Source organism: Dryobates pubescens, chromosome Z, assembly GCF_014839835.1.
Source record: "Dryobates pubescens isolate bDryPub1 chromosome Z, bDryPub1.pri, whole genome shotgun sequence".
Taxonomy (NCBI): Eukaryota; Metazoa; Chordata; class Aves; order Piciformes; family Picidae; genus Dryobates; species Dryobates pubescens.
In genome coordinates this window covers 35,156,248-35,173,145 of record NC_071657.1, presented here as the reverse complement: position 1 = coordinate 35,173,145, position 16,898 = coordinate 35,156,248, and the positions used below count along the sequence as shown (strand labels likewise).

At 40.2% G+C, this 16,898-nt stretch overlaps 2 protein-coding genes across 2 annotated transcripts in view; both read left to right on the top strand.

Moving 5' to 3' along the window:
* ADAMTS19 (ADAM metallopeptidase with thrombospondin type 1 motif 19) overlaps positions 1–2,302 on the top strand; it is a 143,252-nt gene extending 140,950 nt beyond the window's left edge. Inside the window, exon 23 of the mRNA XM_054178660.1 lies at positions 1,073–2,302. Within this exon, the coding sequence (XP_054034635.1) occupies positions 1,073–1,224 (152 nt within the window). The 3' untranslated portion in view covers positions 1,225–2,302. The remainder of the gene's footprint in view (positions 1–1,072) is intronic.
* Positions 2,303–8,487: 6,185 nt separating this feature from the next.
* MINAR2 (membrane integral NOTCH2 associated receptor 2) lies at positions 8,488–16,679 on the top strand. The gene is made up of 3 exons (XM_009896025.2): positions 8,488–8,672; positions 14,510–14,755; positions 16,500–16,679. The coding sequence occupies exons 1-3, from the start codon at positions 8,508–8,510 to the stop codon at positions 16,677–16,679; spliced, it is 591 nt and encodes a 196-aa protein (XP_009894327.1). The 5' UTR covers positions 8,488–8,507.
* The last annotated feature ends 219 nt before the right edge of the window (positions 16,680–16,898 follow it).

Sequence of the window (16,898 nt, the reverse complement as noted above, 5' to 3'; positions counted from 1 at the left end):
AATAACTGAATGTATAAAAACCCAAATTTGGTACCGGAGTCCTTCTTTAGTAAGTGCTGAAAGAGTCTTTTGTAAGCAAAACATGCATTAACATGTGGCTCCACAGCACACATGAAAATATGCCTGTTTTGTATGTCAGGTCTTCTGCATCTGAATACTTAAAATGTGATAATTAGGCCTGGACAGGTATATTTGCCAACATAGCAACTGTCATTGACTCCGTGCTGTAAGTTTAATTTTTCTAGATAAAAATTGATTTGCATTATGAAACATACCATGGCACTTGCTAACTGTCTTCAAACCTTATGAGTGCCTCTTACTGTGGTCTCTGTAGTGTTCAGGCTAGCAAGAGAATATATTTCTGTTCCTTTGACAAAGAAGCAGGACAAAACTAGACGTTTAGTAGGTAATTTCACTAGTGATAAAAGATGGTGGTAGACATAACATAGTTTTGTTCAGCTTTCATTCCTCAACAACATGGAAAATGTCTTGATTTCTTCAGCAAGAGCTGATCAGAAGAGCAGCAGCAGCAGCAGTCTCTGTACTTTAATTCCTACATTTCCCTACCTGCCCCCGATTTTCAAAAAATCCCCTTTTAGGTGTCACTGTGAACTCTGTTCTTGTATTGTTCAAGCTGAGGCTTCCTGTTTTCCAAATGGCAAATTCTGTCTCAGAGTGAGGGCAGTTTCAGCTGGAGCTGCTGCTTTGGGAGGCTTTGCTGGAGCTTGCTCTGCAGCCCCCATGTAGCTGTGGCTCTGGCTCCAGCCCACCTGTGTATTCATGCAAATGATGGGCTTCAAGCTCTCATGAGGATACAGCTGCATGGCATTAAACCAATTAGTTTCAATGCAAGTTACTCCAGTTTATAAATTAAGCTAGCCTTAAAAAATTCTAATGTTGAAAATATTGACAGCAAGATGGGTTTTTTTTGGTCTTTTATTAAATACCTACATCTCTTCTCCTTTTCCTTCCACAGGTATGCTTCTAGTGTCCTTTTTCCCTTCACTACCTAATTCTTTGCTAATAAATGTAACAGTAATGCATATTTGATTTTATTGTTGTTGTTTTACAGCTGCTTTAACATTCAAGTGCCTGGGAGACCAGTGGCCTGTGTACTGCAGGGTGATAAGAGAGAAGAACCTCTGTCAAGACATGAGGTGGTACCAGCGGTGCTGTGAGACTTGCAGGGACTTTTATGCGCAAAAAATGCAACAGAAAAGTTGACCTCTATCAGACAGGCTGGCTCTTAGCTCTTTGCAATCTTATTATTTATAAACACACATTTTCACACACACACACACACACACAAATACACACTCTTCTTCAGGCCAAATATTATCAGATTACATATAATTTAATAAAATTAATTTATTTTTGCCTGCCAGACATCCTTAATAGTTTTGGTTAGTCAGACAACTTGTTTTATCTTCTGAAATTTGCATAATTAATTTTTATATGAACACTTTCGGATACATTTATCAGAATGTTTATAAAATAGTAACTAGTATTTTAAATGTTTATTTTCACTAGGGTCGTCTCTCTGTTGCCAAGGGGAAAAAAAAAAAAGTCATGATATCTTGAATTTATTTTAATTTAGCTGAATAGTTTTGTTGTATATGGAAATAAAGCTCTTTTTAATGTTATTATATTTTTGGCATTCAGAGTCAGGATGACCTTGTGTATTTTGCAACAGATGTTGAAGTGAGTAAGCTAACATTATTGAACAGGTTATTACAGAATGTATTTGAAATCAGTTAATTTGATTTAGGAACAAACTGAAGGGGATAATCTACTGTAACTTATAAGCAAGAAAATTAAGATAGCTAAGTAGGGATTTTAATCATTCTCATGGACACATACTTGAACGCAAATATTAAATCAATGAAACACTGTAGAGATTTACACTGAATCACTGTTGCACTGTTTGAGGTAGTGTAGAGAAATGCAGTTGTAGAACTTGTACCATCCTGAGTCCACCTCTGTACTGTTTTAACATGTCACTTGATTTTACATGTTTTGAAACAAAAGACTCGTGCCCCTCTATACCTTTGTGTGTCCTGCAGATTTATGAATGGCAGACTCCTTCCTTCTGCCACTTCTATAAATAAATCTGTTAAACATTTTCAGTTCCCTCTTGATGACTTAGAAAATAGCATTGTAATACTACTTTAGTTTTATCTTTGTTGTATGAAAAAGTCTTTATAAGAATGAAATGTTTTACATTGTTGTGAAACATTATGAACAGCTAAAATTTTCCTTATGAGAAAATATTGTACATGATTCACATGATTTTTACATTTTCAATAAAGTGAAGCTTCTTTTGTTATTTGCATTTTCTCTCTTTTGGGCATCCCTGTGTGGTAGCCAAATCCATCGAGACCTGCATCACAGCAGGTACAGCTACAGTCATCCTTACAACAAATGCCTCCTGCCTGTTGTCTTAGGCACCTTTCTGCAGGTGCAGGCAGACATGGCACTCTATGGGCCTTAATATATGGCAAGTTGGGTATAACCAAGTAATATTCAGTGCAGGAGAAGCTACTTATATCTGGTGAGTTCTATAACTGCTGAATCTAGCATGTGGAGAGGGACACATCCTCTACCTCCATTTTGTGATGCATTTAGGCATGCTTTGCAAATGTATAGGAGAATAAACCGTGAAGGCAAGATGGGCAGATAAATTAATCTGAAAGGCTTCATATTTTCTACTGAAAGCAAAAAAGTAATGCATCTTTACTTGAGTGATTTGTTCCTTTTAAGTCTCTGTGAAGAGTCTACTGTATGGATGTGGTGTAGGTGTCCACAAAATGTAATATGCTGAGGCCCTCAATCAGGACTCTAATTCTCTCCAGGAAGAATACTTAGCCTCAGTCTCGACTCCCATTGAATTCACATTCTCACAAATAGCTACACTGTCAAAGTCTTTGGTTTGGCATGTTACTGCTATGTGTTCAAATCTGGACACTCTAATGATGTGCTGATGTATGCTTTTAAATAAAGCATCTTCTGGTTTTTAAGAAGGAAAGACAGAAATGAAAGAAAGAGAAAAAAAGAAAAAGAAAAGGAAAAAGAGAAAGAGAAAGAAAAGAAAGTAAAAGATAACTGACAGCATGGAATGAGATACTTTCTATAATTAAAAGGTTTCAAGACAAATAAAATTCAGTTGCTCTTGGGCATAGCTTCAATGTTACAGACATACATTTGTTGGCAGGCAAAAAGAGCAAAACATTCTTTTAAATTTTCTTCACATTTACTTAGTACCCAGTCCTGTGAATACTTCTGCATTTGCTTGAGTCACAAAAACTAAACATCAAGCAAAAGGAAAGATGTCTCCAGACTAAAGGCCAGAAGACAGTTTTATCATACAGTGATGTCATCCACACAATTATGAATGTTTATGCTCTGCTGTTTCTGAATATTCCACTAGAAAGAATGCAAGCTTTCTCTCACAACAGAAAGAACATTTTAACTCTGCCTATATCTCCTAAAAATGGGTGAGAGACTTGTGCTGAAATCATCCTCCCACCATCATTATACAACTTCAAAAAATTAAGACTTTTGTGTGGGAACCAAGGAAAGATGTACAGTAAAATCATGCTCTTTTTAAACAGAATGAGTGAAACTGGGGTGTTATAATGGTGAGAGCTCTGGCTCTGATTCCTTCATCATCTTGTAGTACAAAGCTATTAATTAAATATAATTAATTTTGTGTCTACAATGCAAAAGTGCCTCTTCCTTCTTTGCATGAATTTGACAGCAAGTTAATTTTACTGCCTTGATACTCCCTTACCGTCTTCCAGAGAAGCAGCACAGACCAAAATACCTCTTCTGTCAGAAAATGCTAAAAATATTTTGAGAATGTGCCCAGTCTGTTGCCCATGTCCCAGTACACTTGTATGGATATGTGTGTCTCTGCCTGCCCTGCAGAGCTCTGGGTGACAGCAGACAGCCTTTTCCAGCCAGGGAAGCAGTAGTGTGGTGGGTTGAAGCTCCCTGCCCAGCATTAACTTTTTGCTAGACCAACTCAGAAGCAAATGAAGCTGTGTAGCAAAATGTACACAGAAGTGTAGCAAAAACTACACTCTACAATGGAATGCAATTAGTATGTACAACATACACAATATTTACAATATTTTACAGGTATTTACAATTAGCAAACATGAAACCCCCCCTGGTCAAAAAGACCAGGGAAGCCATTCCACTGCCCCTACCAAATTCCCCTGTCCCAGAGAGAGAGAGAGGAGTTGAGAGAGAAAGCAGTGGGTAAGACTTATCCAAGGCCAGCCAGAGGCATGTTATCTCTCTCCCGAGCAAAGCAAAACAGCTGCGATCAGAAGACAAGTAAAAAGGGAATGGGAATATGAAGCATTGTTATGGTACAGCTCCTCTTATCCCAGACATTTACCTAATGAATTTGTTTAGAAAAATCTTGTTTTCTTTTTTACACCCAATAGTGATTTGTTTATATTTTTCTATTTTTCTGCTCAAAACCTGCAGCTAAATTTTACAGGCATAGCCTAAAACCATCACAAGTAGCCTTCTGCACTCACAGACATTCATTCCCATATGAATTTACTTGCCTTTTGGATTTAGTCTTTTTCAGCAGCAATCCCTCTGTGTTAATACACTTTCCTTCCACTGATGAACATGTAAAATTTCAGCCAATGAGTGTAAAACCAGTCAACTTCATATGACAAATAAAGGTGAAATTCCCTCCAGCTCACAAGGGCTAGAGTAATTAAAGCCTAGTTAGACTCTTCTGTGGAAGATTTAAGTGATGCACAGGGTTTGTGCTAGGCTGCTGTGTAGTGAGCTTCTTTCCAAATACATGCTGGCTAGCTACAGCAGTGAACCAAAAGTTAGAAAAGTTACCAATTCTCATATCTTTCTTAAAGAAAGGAATATCTGAAGTTTAATTACATTGTCATTTCTTCTGGGTGGAATTTACTGCTTTGTTCTGGAGGATGTGGTTTAGGTTTTAAGTTGTTTGGAGGTGTTTGTTTGGGGTGTTTTTATTCAGTTTTCATTGCCACCTTCAGTGACAGAGAAACAGCCATTTGTTTACTCCAAAAAATATAGCAACAATTGGAAGCTTGCCTGCACGAGGAGACCACTGGAGACCCTAAAGCCCAGTAGCTCAATTGGAAACAGAAAAGTAAGAGCACCCAGAAAAATGTTAAGAGCTCTGTAGAAAAGGTGCTCAAAGTAAAAATTAAGACACTTGAAATGCATCAAAAGCTAAGCCAGCTAAGGAGTCAGTGGGAGCATCTGATAACAGAAGTGTGAAAGAAGTGCTCAGGGATAACAAAGCTAGGAAAAGGAAGTTCAGTTAATTGTGTTGGCCTTCCCAACTGAAGTGTTGCAGAGATTCTCATACCTTTTAAGTTCCTTACAGCAGAGATGTCAGAGAAACAGAATCAAGCTGAAGGAAACATAGGAGAATGTTAAATGCTAACAGGCACCTAGGGTAGCTGTCAGATGAGAATTCTGGAAGAACATAATTGGGATACTGCAAAACTGCTTACGATGGTGCATAATCTGTTGTTTCAAATAGCCAGTCTCCCAGATGACTGGCAGATTGCAGTGTAAACCCTGCCTGTAGCACCTGGGTAATACCTGAGCACCTGGGTAAGTATGAGTTGTCAGGAGAGAGTCAGCCTATCTTCACTTTTTTCCTGTGCAAATAAGATCTAATGGACAAAGAAGTCTTTGACAAGGTTCCACACTACAGAATATTCAAGAAACTACATTTGCATAGGAACACAGGAGCAATGTATATGCCTCGAAAGCTGTTTAAAGGAATGGAAGCAAAACGGTTGTCTTTCAGTGGTCTGGATGGTCAGGTAGTGAGGTGGATTGTGAACTGGCTGAGGGAAAGAAGTCAGAGAGTTGTGTTCAGTGGGTCTAGTTGGAGGCCTGTGTCTAGTAGGGTCCTTCAGGTGTTGGTACTGGGACCAGTGCTGTTCAATATATTCATCAACTACCTGGGTGAGGGACCAGTGTGCACTGTTAGCAAGTTTGCTGATGACACAAAACTGGGTGGAGTGGCTGACACACCTGAAGGCTGTGCTGCCATTCAGCAAGACTTAGGCTGGAGAGTTTGGCAGGGAGAAATTTAATGAAACACAACAAGGGCAAGTGTAGCCATTAGGGAATCTAGGAAAGAACAACCCCAGGTACCAGTATAGGTTGGGGACTGACCTGCTAGAGAGCAGTGTAGGTGAAAGAGACCTAGGGGATCCTAGGGGAATAGAAGGAAAAGGTGCTGACCATGAGTCAGCAATGTGCCCTAGTGGCCAAGAAGGCAAATGGTATCCTGGGATGTATTAGGGTGTGGTTAGTAGGTCAAGAGAGGTTCTGCCCCTTTATTCTGCCCTCGTGAGTCTGCATTTTATATCCATTTCTGGGCCACTCTGTTCAATAAAGATAGGGAACTGCTTGAAAAAGTCCAGTGTAGAGCCGCAAAGATGATTATGAACACTTCCCTTATGAAGAAAGGCTGAGGGAGCTGAGTCCCTTTAACTTGTAGAGGAGGAGACTGAGAAGTGACCTCATTAATGTTTATAAATATGTGAAGGGCGAGTGTTGGGAGGATAGAGACGGACTCTTCTCAGTGAGGTCCCATGATGGGACAAGGAGCAATGAGTGCAAGCTGGAGAACAGAAGGTTCCATGTGAACATAAGGAAAGCTTTTTTTCACTGCGAGGGTCATAAAACACTGGAACAGACTGTCCAGAGAGGTTGTTCAGTCTCCTGTACACAGTCTTCTGTAACAATATCTCTGCTTGACTTTTTCAAACACAGTGATAGATCCTGGGCTCTGGGGTCTGAGCTAATGAGATGTATGTTCTTGTGTCACACCTAACAAAACTAAGTAAACTCACACAGATTCACACCACATCATATGCTACTGTAGAACAGAAGAATCCCATGTTCAAAGAGATGCTGGAAGACAGAGATGTTTAAGAAAGAAGGCATAGTTGTATATACCCAGATATTTTAGCACAGAAATTAATACTGTCTTAGCTCTGCATAGGGGAAAACGGGGTCTACACATCACGGTAATTCTTAAAACAGCAGCTTCATGGTAGTCCCTTAGGGGTAAGCTGCAGAGGTCTTTTGCTGTTTCAGGGCTTCATTACACTGGGGAGAAGCAGTTCTAAATGTAACATCTGCTTGCCCAGAAGCTTGTATGTCTACTCAAAATACAGTCAGAGCCATCTCATTTGTGGCTGGGCACAAATACTCTGAGTATCTACTTAAAAGGCAACAGATTAATAATTTTAACAGATATGCTGTAAAATAATCATCAATAAATACATGCAAGGACAGATCATGAGCTTTCTAATTAGGTAAGGGGTTTAACTTCTATGTATAACAATGAATTTATTACATTAGGATATCATGTAAGTTCACATTATTAAAAATAGCTTACTAGGGTTTTTTGGTTGTTTTTTTTTTTTTTAATTTCAGCAATCTTCAGTAAGGAAATACATTGATCTGATTCTATGGTCTCCATACAATGTTGGAATTTTTGCGATGCCTTAATTCTGAGCACTAATTAGATTCAAAATAGGTTTTCCTGGATTCTCAACAACGAACTTTCAAAAACCTATCCTCTGTGACAGTATCATGAAAAAGTAAACATATTTTAGAAAAACTGAAAGATTGGAGGAAAAGGTTCAGATAAACATGAGGAGCCTGGCTTTGGTGGTTCTAACTCAAGGCCATGATAGGAAGGGAAATTCCATTAGCAGAAAGTCAAAAGAACTTAGACTTACAAAATTATGATGAAAATACCAAATCTCAAAATAAAATAATAAAATTGAAGGGGCTGAGACTACACCATTTGAGATAGTAAACTGAGGTTTTTTTCCATTCATTTGAACAGGAGCAGAACCATTTCTCTGAAAACTTCTGTTATCAATTACTTGAAACAATCTAGTATTTCCCAGGGTCAAGAAGAATTTACTGTGAAAGAAACCCCTGAATCTCAAGAAGTGCATGTCATAGCTGATATGGAAAATGGTAATGACCCACAGAGCACAATGGAGACTCTTAATACTGCCACAGAAAAGGATAACTTGCTTTAGAGGGGAGCTGCTTCTAATTTTCTGGGGGAAAAAAAGCTTACTTTGAAGTATTGTAAGCTTGACTTTTTTGGCAGGTCACTTGAGGAAGTGCTGGTATGCATTTAAGTGTCTCATGCACCTACTCACTGGTACTCTGTTAGCTTTAATGAACACATTATACATCTATAAAAATAGACCTTGACTTGAAAACTTAAGCTAGGCACTTACAGAAACATGTCCTGTCTCCTCTGCGACTTCTAAACAATCTTTTATCATTGCTGGATGATATAAGTGAGCCTGACACCAAACAGGGGTCAGATACAGTTTCAGGAAACTGTCGTATCCTTCTTCACATCATTAATAATAGAAGGAGCATGCACAGCCAGGGATCAGAAGCTGTGGCTGTTTTCGTTATTACTCCACAGGACAGAAAACATGGACTTCTCTGCTTTGCCAAACAACAACCATCCTGATAAATTCCTGCAACTGGAGGTGAAGTCTTTAGTGAAAAACTCTGCATTTCTACAAGCCAGCCTGGCAAAATTCCCAGAAACAGCTTTACCTGGAGTGCAGCAGTGGCACAACAGAGTCTATTTACAGGTAAGGTCTAAAAGCAGCTGATATTTTTCCTCATTTTTCTACCTCATTTTTTGAATCAGGAGACTAAAGGCATGAGGTTGAGACTTAAGCCGTGAATTCAGCTTCCTGCATCTCTGAAGCTACATCACTAGTATCTCTGTACATTTTCCCATTGACTACAGTGAGGATCAGGCTTCAAGAGCAGAGCTACCATCTTCGGGGCAGTCCACTGACTGGTTTTCAGTACATTAGGCTTTCTACTGCTCATTGTAGCACTTTCCTAGCATTTCCCAGAAACCACTGATGTCAAATACCAATTAATTGTACTAAAAGGGTGAACAAAAGGCACTCACTGATGTAATAAGAAAAAAATCCAGTCTTGTCTCTGAAAGCCAGGTCATACTCCTCAAATTCCATGAAAAGGCAAAATAGAGACAGCATTAGAGATTTTTGCTAGTGTCTCACAAGCTTATATATGTCTACATAGTTCACCATAGCTTCCTTTTGATTCTGACTTGTTTTTCTCAATTCTAATATGACTTTCTTGTTATCTTGACAGACAGCTGTTGATAGTGTGAAACACTCACTGTATTAATCTAGGTTATTATATAGAGGTAGAAGCAGTTTCTTAGTAAAACTGTAACTGTGCATTGCCTAGTAGAGGCCCTGGAGCCAGCAGAGGAGAAGTTCATGTCTGGATCAGAAGCAGTACAGCTGCATCAGCTCACACCCCTCTGGGCCCCACTTGCTGCTCCGCAGTGCTCCTTTCCTGCTGCCTGGGGAGCCTCTCGCCTTTCTCCACCCCTAGCATGAGCAAAAGCTCCAAGGTCTGGTTCTTGTCAAGGGATGAAGACACACATAAGCTGTTGGGGCCAGGGGTGGGTGTTAGGGGGGTGGGTGTGGAATGTGGAGAAGGGTCTGCATCCTGAGGATCCTAAGGGTGACAAGTCTGGTCCCCCAGTGGGAACTGAGGGCATGCAAGCCGAAAAAACGTCAGCCTGGGGGAGGGGAAGAAAAATCTCCTTAAAGTTTCCTGCAGCTACTGGAATCAGTTGCAATTCTCCTCTCAGACATTTCTCCCCATCAGCACCCCCAAACCCCCTTTGTTCCATCACAGAGACCACTCCAGTCCACATCGACATGCAGAAGTCCTCCCCCTCCCAAAACCTGCTTTCATGGCATCCCTTACATTCCCTAGCCTCTTTCCTACCCCAGACACCCTCCCTTTTGCCTACCCCAATGCCTCCAGCGACCTCTGCTCATATTGGTTTGGGGATTTTTTCTGGCAATTCCCCATGGAGAGCTGGGAAGGGGGGACATATGGTCTCCCCTTGTCTCCCATGCAAAGAGAAGGCGCCTGCGGGATCCTAAACAATGGGGTATGGTGCAATGCTGGCCTCGTTCCCCACCCCACCTAAGCCCCTCTTTTGTGCAGGAGGGAAGCAGCCACACACAGAGCCTCCTCCACAGCAGGGATCCTTCTCCCCATTGTTGTTAAACAGGACGCACTGTCACTGAGCCAGGGCTGCAGAGCTGCAGGAGGATTAAAAATGTGTGTGGAGCCCTGTGCTTTTTCGACTTGTGATCTGCCCTTCGCCACCAGCGAGAGGGTTTTCCTGGAACTCTGTTCCCAGCCCTGGGATGACCATTTCAAAGGAAATGTCTGTGCTTCCCACGTCACCAGAAATGCAGTTTGCAGTGTGGTATAAGTGTTAAAACTGAAGCACAACCTGTACTTCTAAGTGTAGCCAGTAGTGAATTCAGGCTGTTCAGATAAAATTCATTGTGCCTTATTCTCTCTCCCATATCAGCTCACCTTCTTTTTCCCTTTTGCTGACAATCAAATAAAGGGAAAAGAGCTGATGAATTCCACATATTAGAATGAATACGATGGCACAGTGGAGAACTAATGGTGAAGGAATAAGATGTTTTTCTTTAAGATGAGAGAGCTAATGGGGCTAAGGGTTAGTTAATTCAGAAACGGAAACAGGGCGGGGGGCAAGGGAGGAGAATTAATTTCAGAACATATGTGAATGACCCACAGACACCCAAAATCATTAAACCTTAAGAGCAGCCTAAATTCCTCCCTCAGAAATTAATTTTCTTTTAAGAAACTATTGCTACTCAGGGCTCCTCGTGTAAAGTGACTTCTCAGCGGTGTGCTTGTGGTCTCTTCCAGACCTTTATTATGTGATCACTTAAATTCAAGTGCACATAGGCACTTCTGTGTTTTCTCCAAGTTTATGAATTTATTTCCATTATAAAAAGCAGCTTGACATAATGACAATTCATATTGCTGACCGAAAAGTTGCGGCTCTATCTTCTTACTTTTGTCATCTGTATCAGGCAAACTAAACAGCTTCTCTGCTTAGCATATATTTTCATCATCCAGTCTGAATAAACCAAACTATAAAGCCATCCAGTAATCTTGGCCCTTGTTTGTGAAGTGCAGCATAAAAACACAGACTGTGTCTCCTGCAAACAGCTAGCTACTGACTGCTTTCTGATTGTTCTCAAAGCTTCCGAGCCCACTGGCCCTTCTGCTCCACAGTATGTTTTAAAGTTCACATACAGTATATGATTTATCCCCTATATCTGCTTATGATAGCCAGGGTTTCTGTGTCCTCTGTGGTCCACGTGGTCATTCTCCACAATTCTGGGACTTCTCTTTTCTGCTCCCTTTTTCCTGTATTTCTGGAAGATGGAAGAGAGCATTTGGTCTTTGAACACAGTGCTGTTTCTTGTCATGCTACTCTCGCTTAGGATTTCACAACTGCAAACAAATTTTGGCCTGCTAACTGCAGAGTTCCTCCTCCTCTCTCATCTGGGCCAAAGCCTGTGTCCTGTCTTTGCTTTTTTTTTCTCAGTGTGCCAGGACAATATTTATTTTATTTTTTTTTACCTAGAAGTTAGGTCCTGGTTCGCTGTCACTTGTTTGTCCTCTGGCGCATATGTGCATTACATACTTCCACTCCCTTACTCTTCCCAGGCCTTCGGCAACCAGAGGCAGCTGCAAGGTTGGCAGGAGCTTTGGTCTGATGCTGTGCAAAATTTTTTATATAACAGACTCACAACTCTGCAGAACTCCATTACAAATGACAAACAAAACAGCCTTCTTCAAATAATTCATTATAAGGACAGAAGTACACTCAGTGCTGCACAATTACAACAGTCCGTAAGAATGCCTACTTTTCTCTAAATATTGCTGTGGATTAAGCTTTAGTGCTCATAACTGTCTACTGAACTCCTTCCTATCCATGTCATCTGGCTTTGCAGGTTGCTTTGTAGTACCTGCTGATGCTTAGTATCTCTGATCAGCAATTCTGATTGCCTTCAGTACCTTCAATAAGAAGACTTCATTCTCTGGAATCCTTGATGTGAGTTGTCTGGCCTTCTGTCTTTCAGATCTGCTTACCTATCCTTGGTTACTCCTTGCAATTCTGATTGCTTTCCAACAGCATCCCCTGAAAGATTAGATTTGTTCAGGAGTGTCTAAAATGCTATGAATTTTTTATGGACCAAATGCATATCAATACCTATACAGTTGTTAACAACTATCACAGCAATTTCTGGTTCAGTAGCTTTTTATCCATCAGACATTTTGTTTGTCCTAGAAATAAATTCCTATGTCAGAAGAATGCCTTTCCAAGCGCTGGGAGAGTCCTTCACACTGTGTTACAAGGCTTTTCATTAAGATTGAGGAGTCAGGAAATAAGAAGAACTAACTCTCTTGAAATCAAGTGAAGGAAACATTTACTTCCAGGAAGTACATTTTCTTAATTTTTGGTAGTGTGTCTTTGATCTCTGCTTGCAGATAGATGAGCTTGAGACCAAGGCCTAGCCTTAACTGTTGATGTTGTGGATTTTGTGGGTAATTAGTTTGATGTCTTATATCCCACACCAAGAATGGAATGGCTGTTAACAACAGCAGGAAAAAAGGGTAAAATAAAGACAAAAACTAGATTCAAATGTTTCCTAGATGAATTTATAATTTTTAGTAAAACTTCTGCAAACTCTCTTCTACCCCTAATTCCAGTCCAGATCTCTGGGGAAAACCCTGCTGCCCCTCCCATTTTACTCCCTCTGTACCTCTGTTCCAGGCTGCCACATTCTCCTGTTCACGTGCCCATAAAAAGGAAGGTACTCCAGACAGAAAGGGCAAAAGGTTTTGTCACAAATCACTTTCTTTATGAGCACATTTTGCATCTTGCCATTTATTCCAAGTGTTGGATAATTTTATTTAAAACAGCTTTAGAAATTACTGTCAAGTCATATTCTTTTCACAACATTTTAGCCTAGGGAGACTGAGCATCCCCTGGTGAGATAGTTCACGTTCTTCAACAAAATGTTCTCTGAGCTGAACTGTCTAGCAAGCCTAAGGGAAGCATCCCCAAAGACAATGACAAGATTTAAATTAGAAATAAATAAGATAAAAGAAAAGAAAAACAAAAAAACAAAACTAAATGGCAATCAAAAAGAAACTACAGCTACAAAATATCAGCTTAGCTGAACTCTGGACGGTACAACCCAGAAGGCTTCAGTGACAGCTGCAACTGCAGTGCAAATAGTAGTATTTTTAAGGAATATGTCAAGGCTAAGGAATGACATATGGGAATTATGAACTAAAAGAGAGACGGAGAGCACTGAGGATCCACTCCCCTGCTAATAGCAATTATTGATGGGAAATATGCTTAGTCACCTGTTCACGCCTTAGTGATAAAAATGCCAGCATGATGCTTCCTCCTAGGGTTTCTTAAGAAAAAGTCTGTCTCTTCTCCATCTTTATTTTCTGATGGAAACCAGTTCTCTAGCTTCCTTCTACTCATGCTTGTCCTAGACCAAGTCATTTATGTCTATGCAAAGGACAAAGGTGCTAATGGGGAAGTGCTCCTTTGCTAATGAGAAAAGCAGAACTTGCACGGTCATAATTCTGTAGAAGCAGTACATGGGAGAGGTGCATGCATGAAGCCAGGCAGAAGCAGGTCTCTCAGGAAGCTGATGCACCGCCTGAACTGCAGATTGGTGATGGACAGATTAGAAGTGTCAGAGACATAAGGTTACAGTGAACCAAAATTTGAACAGCTTGAATTGGAGTGTCTGATTCCTCCATGCAATTACAGATAAAAAAAAAAAAAAAATATGATAACTACAATCTTACTGGCTCCTACAGAGGGTTTTAGTGTTGTGTTAAGCAGCAGCATGTAAGTTTACGAGAATGTGATCCCATCAGTGCATTTGTCTTTCTCCTTTGCCACACCCATGTTCTATGAGGTCAAATTTAACAACTGGTGTTGCTGGAAGACTGCTCACATATGTATATATTTAGTTAGCTTTGAGTTCTGACACTGTCCAAATTAAGGACTCTTCCTCAGTTGAATGAAGGATCTCTGACATCCTGACATGGGTCTAGCATTCAACAGTGCAAACAGAACTGTGAATCACACCCCTGCTGTCTGAGATGCAGCTCCAGTCAAGGCAGTCACACACCACTACCCCTCAGCTTCATTCTGCATTGCTCTTACAGTTCTGCTTCTGCACCGTGTGCCTGTGCCTTTCATCAGAGCTTCATCTTCCACCAGAGTGTTCAGTCGCACTCTTTTGCTAAAGCAGAGGCTCTCTTTCAGCAGGCACTCCAACATCAGTTCACATTTGCAAAAGAGTTTAATGTTCAGATTGTACCCTCACGCTTTCCCCTGAAGAAAACTGCCCAGTATGAAGAGTCAGACTCCTATACTGCACTATAGATATTTGCCAAAATAAGAAAAAATGTTGCATGTGTAATTTACTAAATTATTCTATTGTATAAATCATAATTCTGCAAGGGGGACTGTGTCATAGATAAAACTTGTACTTTACAGAGAGAAAAGAGAAATGTCACTGAGCTGCCAGGCTTAGATTCGAATGGAGTCAGTCAAGAAATGATAGACAAAGCCCTTGGGAAACACATTACACCCATCACCTTGAAATCCACAATCAAAAGCAATCCCCTATATAGTGACATACTGGTGGAGGATGACTGGGAAGAGAACAAAAGGAGCCCTTCCTGGACCGTGCAAGACTACGACAAGCACTCACTACACTCTGACTTGGCAAGCCACATAAAGGTAATACGCTGATAGAATAAATTTAAGCAAACTGAATTTCTATGAGCTGTGCAGTGTGTGCATGAACCATTTGGTTCTTTTGGTGGAATCCCAGAAGTAAATATGGACATATTTTCTGGTACAGACATGGTACTAACATGAGTCTGATAAGAAAATTAAGTATCTGGTTAGACTGCAGAAATTCCAGTTCTGTAGAGAATAACCTCTGTGACTACTGACAGTCTTAAATTGCAACACTTCACAACTCAACTTTCCCATTTATATAAGGAAGAACTATAAATGACGCACTTAAATACTGCATGCCCACTTTAACAACTGGTCATAGCATCATTCTGTTATCAAACAATATATATTTTCCCAGTCTCATATACCTCATAGAATCATTTTGCTTGGAAGGGACCTTTAAAGTCATCAGTTCCAACTGTTAGCCTAACACCACCTTGGTTATTAATATGGGTCCTGAAGTGTCACATTCACATGGTTTTTGAACACCTCCAGGGATGGAGATTCAGCCACCTCCTGGGGCAACCTATTCCAATGCCTGACCACTCTTTCAGTAAAGAAATTTTTCCAATCTGAACCTCCCCTGGCACAACTTTCCTTTCATTCTATTGCTTGTTACTAGGGAGAAGAGACCAACACCCACCTCCTCCTTTCAGGTAGTTGTAGAGAGCAACAAGATATCCCCTCAAGCTCCCTCTTCTCCAGACTAAACAACTGCAGTTCTTTCAGGTACTCCTCAGAAGGCTCATGTTCTAGACCCATTACAATCTTTGTTACCGTTCTCTGGACACACTTCAGCACTTCAATGTCCTTCTTGCAGTGAGAGGCCCAAAACAGAACACAGTATTTGAGGTGTGACCTCAACAGTGCCAAGTACAAGGGCACCAGCTCCTCCCCGGTCCTGCTGATCACACTATTCCTGATCCAGGATTCTGTTGGCCTTCTTGGTCACCTTATGCCCAGACACTGCTGACTCATGTTCAGCCAGATCTCAACCAGCACTCCCAGGTCCTGTTCTGTCAGGCAGCTTTCAAGCCACTTTTCCTCAATCCTGTAGCCTTGTTGGCCTTGTTGGCCTTGTTGAATCTCATGTAACTGACCTTGGCCCATCAATACAGCAGGTCCACATCCCTTTGCAGAGCCTTCCTACCTTCAAGCAGATCAACACTCCTGGCTCAGTCTGGTGTCACCTGCAAACTCACAGAGGTTGCACTCAATTCTCTCATCCAGATAATTAATAGAGATACTAAACAACATGCAGAATCTTATGCAGGATTCCACCTGCCTATGGGTTGGCACAAATCACTTTTAGGTTTACTTTTGTAAGTAATGTGGGGTTTTTTTATGTTCTGGCTTTTTGAAAGGGACTTAAGTCTGTGTTTATAAATTGACATGGTTTTGCCTGGATGTCTTAATTACATTTCAATGGCTTGTGTTCTACACTTGGTTCTTGGTTGAAAATGGTGGGTTTAATTTCTCCTAGTGAAATATATGCAGCATCAGGCAATTAGCCCAACCTATATTCAAATTAAAGCTTTTTGCACATGTGTTGTGATACCTCACACTCATTAATTACTATCTGATGATAGCCAGAATACTCCTGGCTATGTTCTAATGATTTTGTACACCAAAGAGAGGAACTTAGTTCTTTTTTTTTTTTTTTTTCCTTCTTTTTTTTTAAAATTTTTTCTTTTTTTTTTTTTTTTTTTTTTTATTTTTTATTTTTTAATTTTTCTTTTAGGAAAATCCTAATGATCTACGGTTCTGGATGGGGGATATTTATACTCCTGGGTATGATACCTTGTTAAAAAAAAAAGAAAGAGAGAAAAAACATTCCAAATGTTGCCGAATCATCCTGCTTGTGGTACTAGCTGTTTGCATCCTGATTACCATAGTCACGCTCAGTGTTTTACTTACTTAGTACAGCCAAACGATGTTGATGGGAATTTTTTCAATAAATATTTTTATTAAGCTATTCTCCTCCCTTGTTTTATTCCAGTTCCAAGATTTTTTTTCACAAATACAATTTGTTTGACATCACTGTTTTATAATGTTTAGGAACTGATCCTGAAAAGAGGATAATATTCTAAGCACAGCAGAATGTCTCCTCATGAGTATAATACTAATAATGTATTTTTTT

Coding starts and splice junctions, on each gene's coding strand:
- MINAR2 (XM_009896025.2), top strand. CDS start 8,508: ATGGACTTCTCTGCTTTGCCAAACAACAACCATCCTGATAAATTCCTG. Junction 8,673..14,509: donor ACAACAGAGTCTATTTACAG/GTAAGGTCTAAA, acceptor TGTACTTTACAG/AGAGAAAAGAGAAATGTCAC. Junction 14,756..16,499: donor ACTTGGCAAGCCACATAAAG/GTAATACGCTGA, acceptor TTTTTCTTTTAG/GAAAATCCTAATGATCTACG.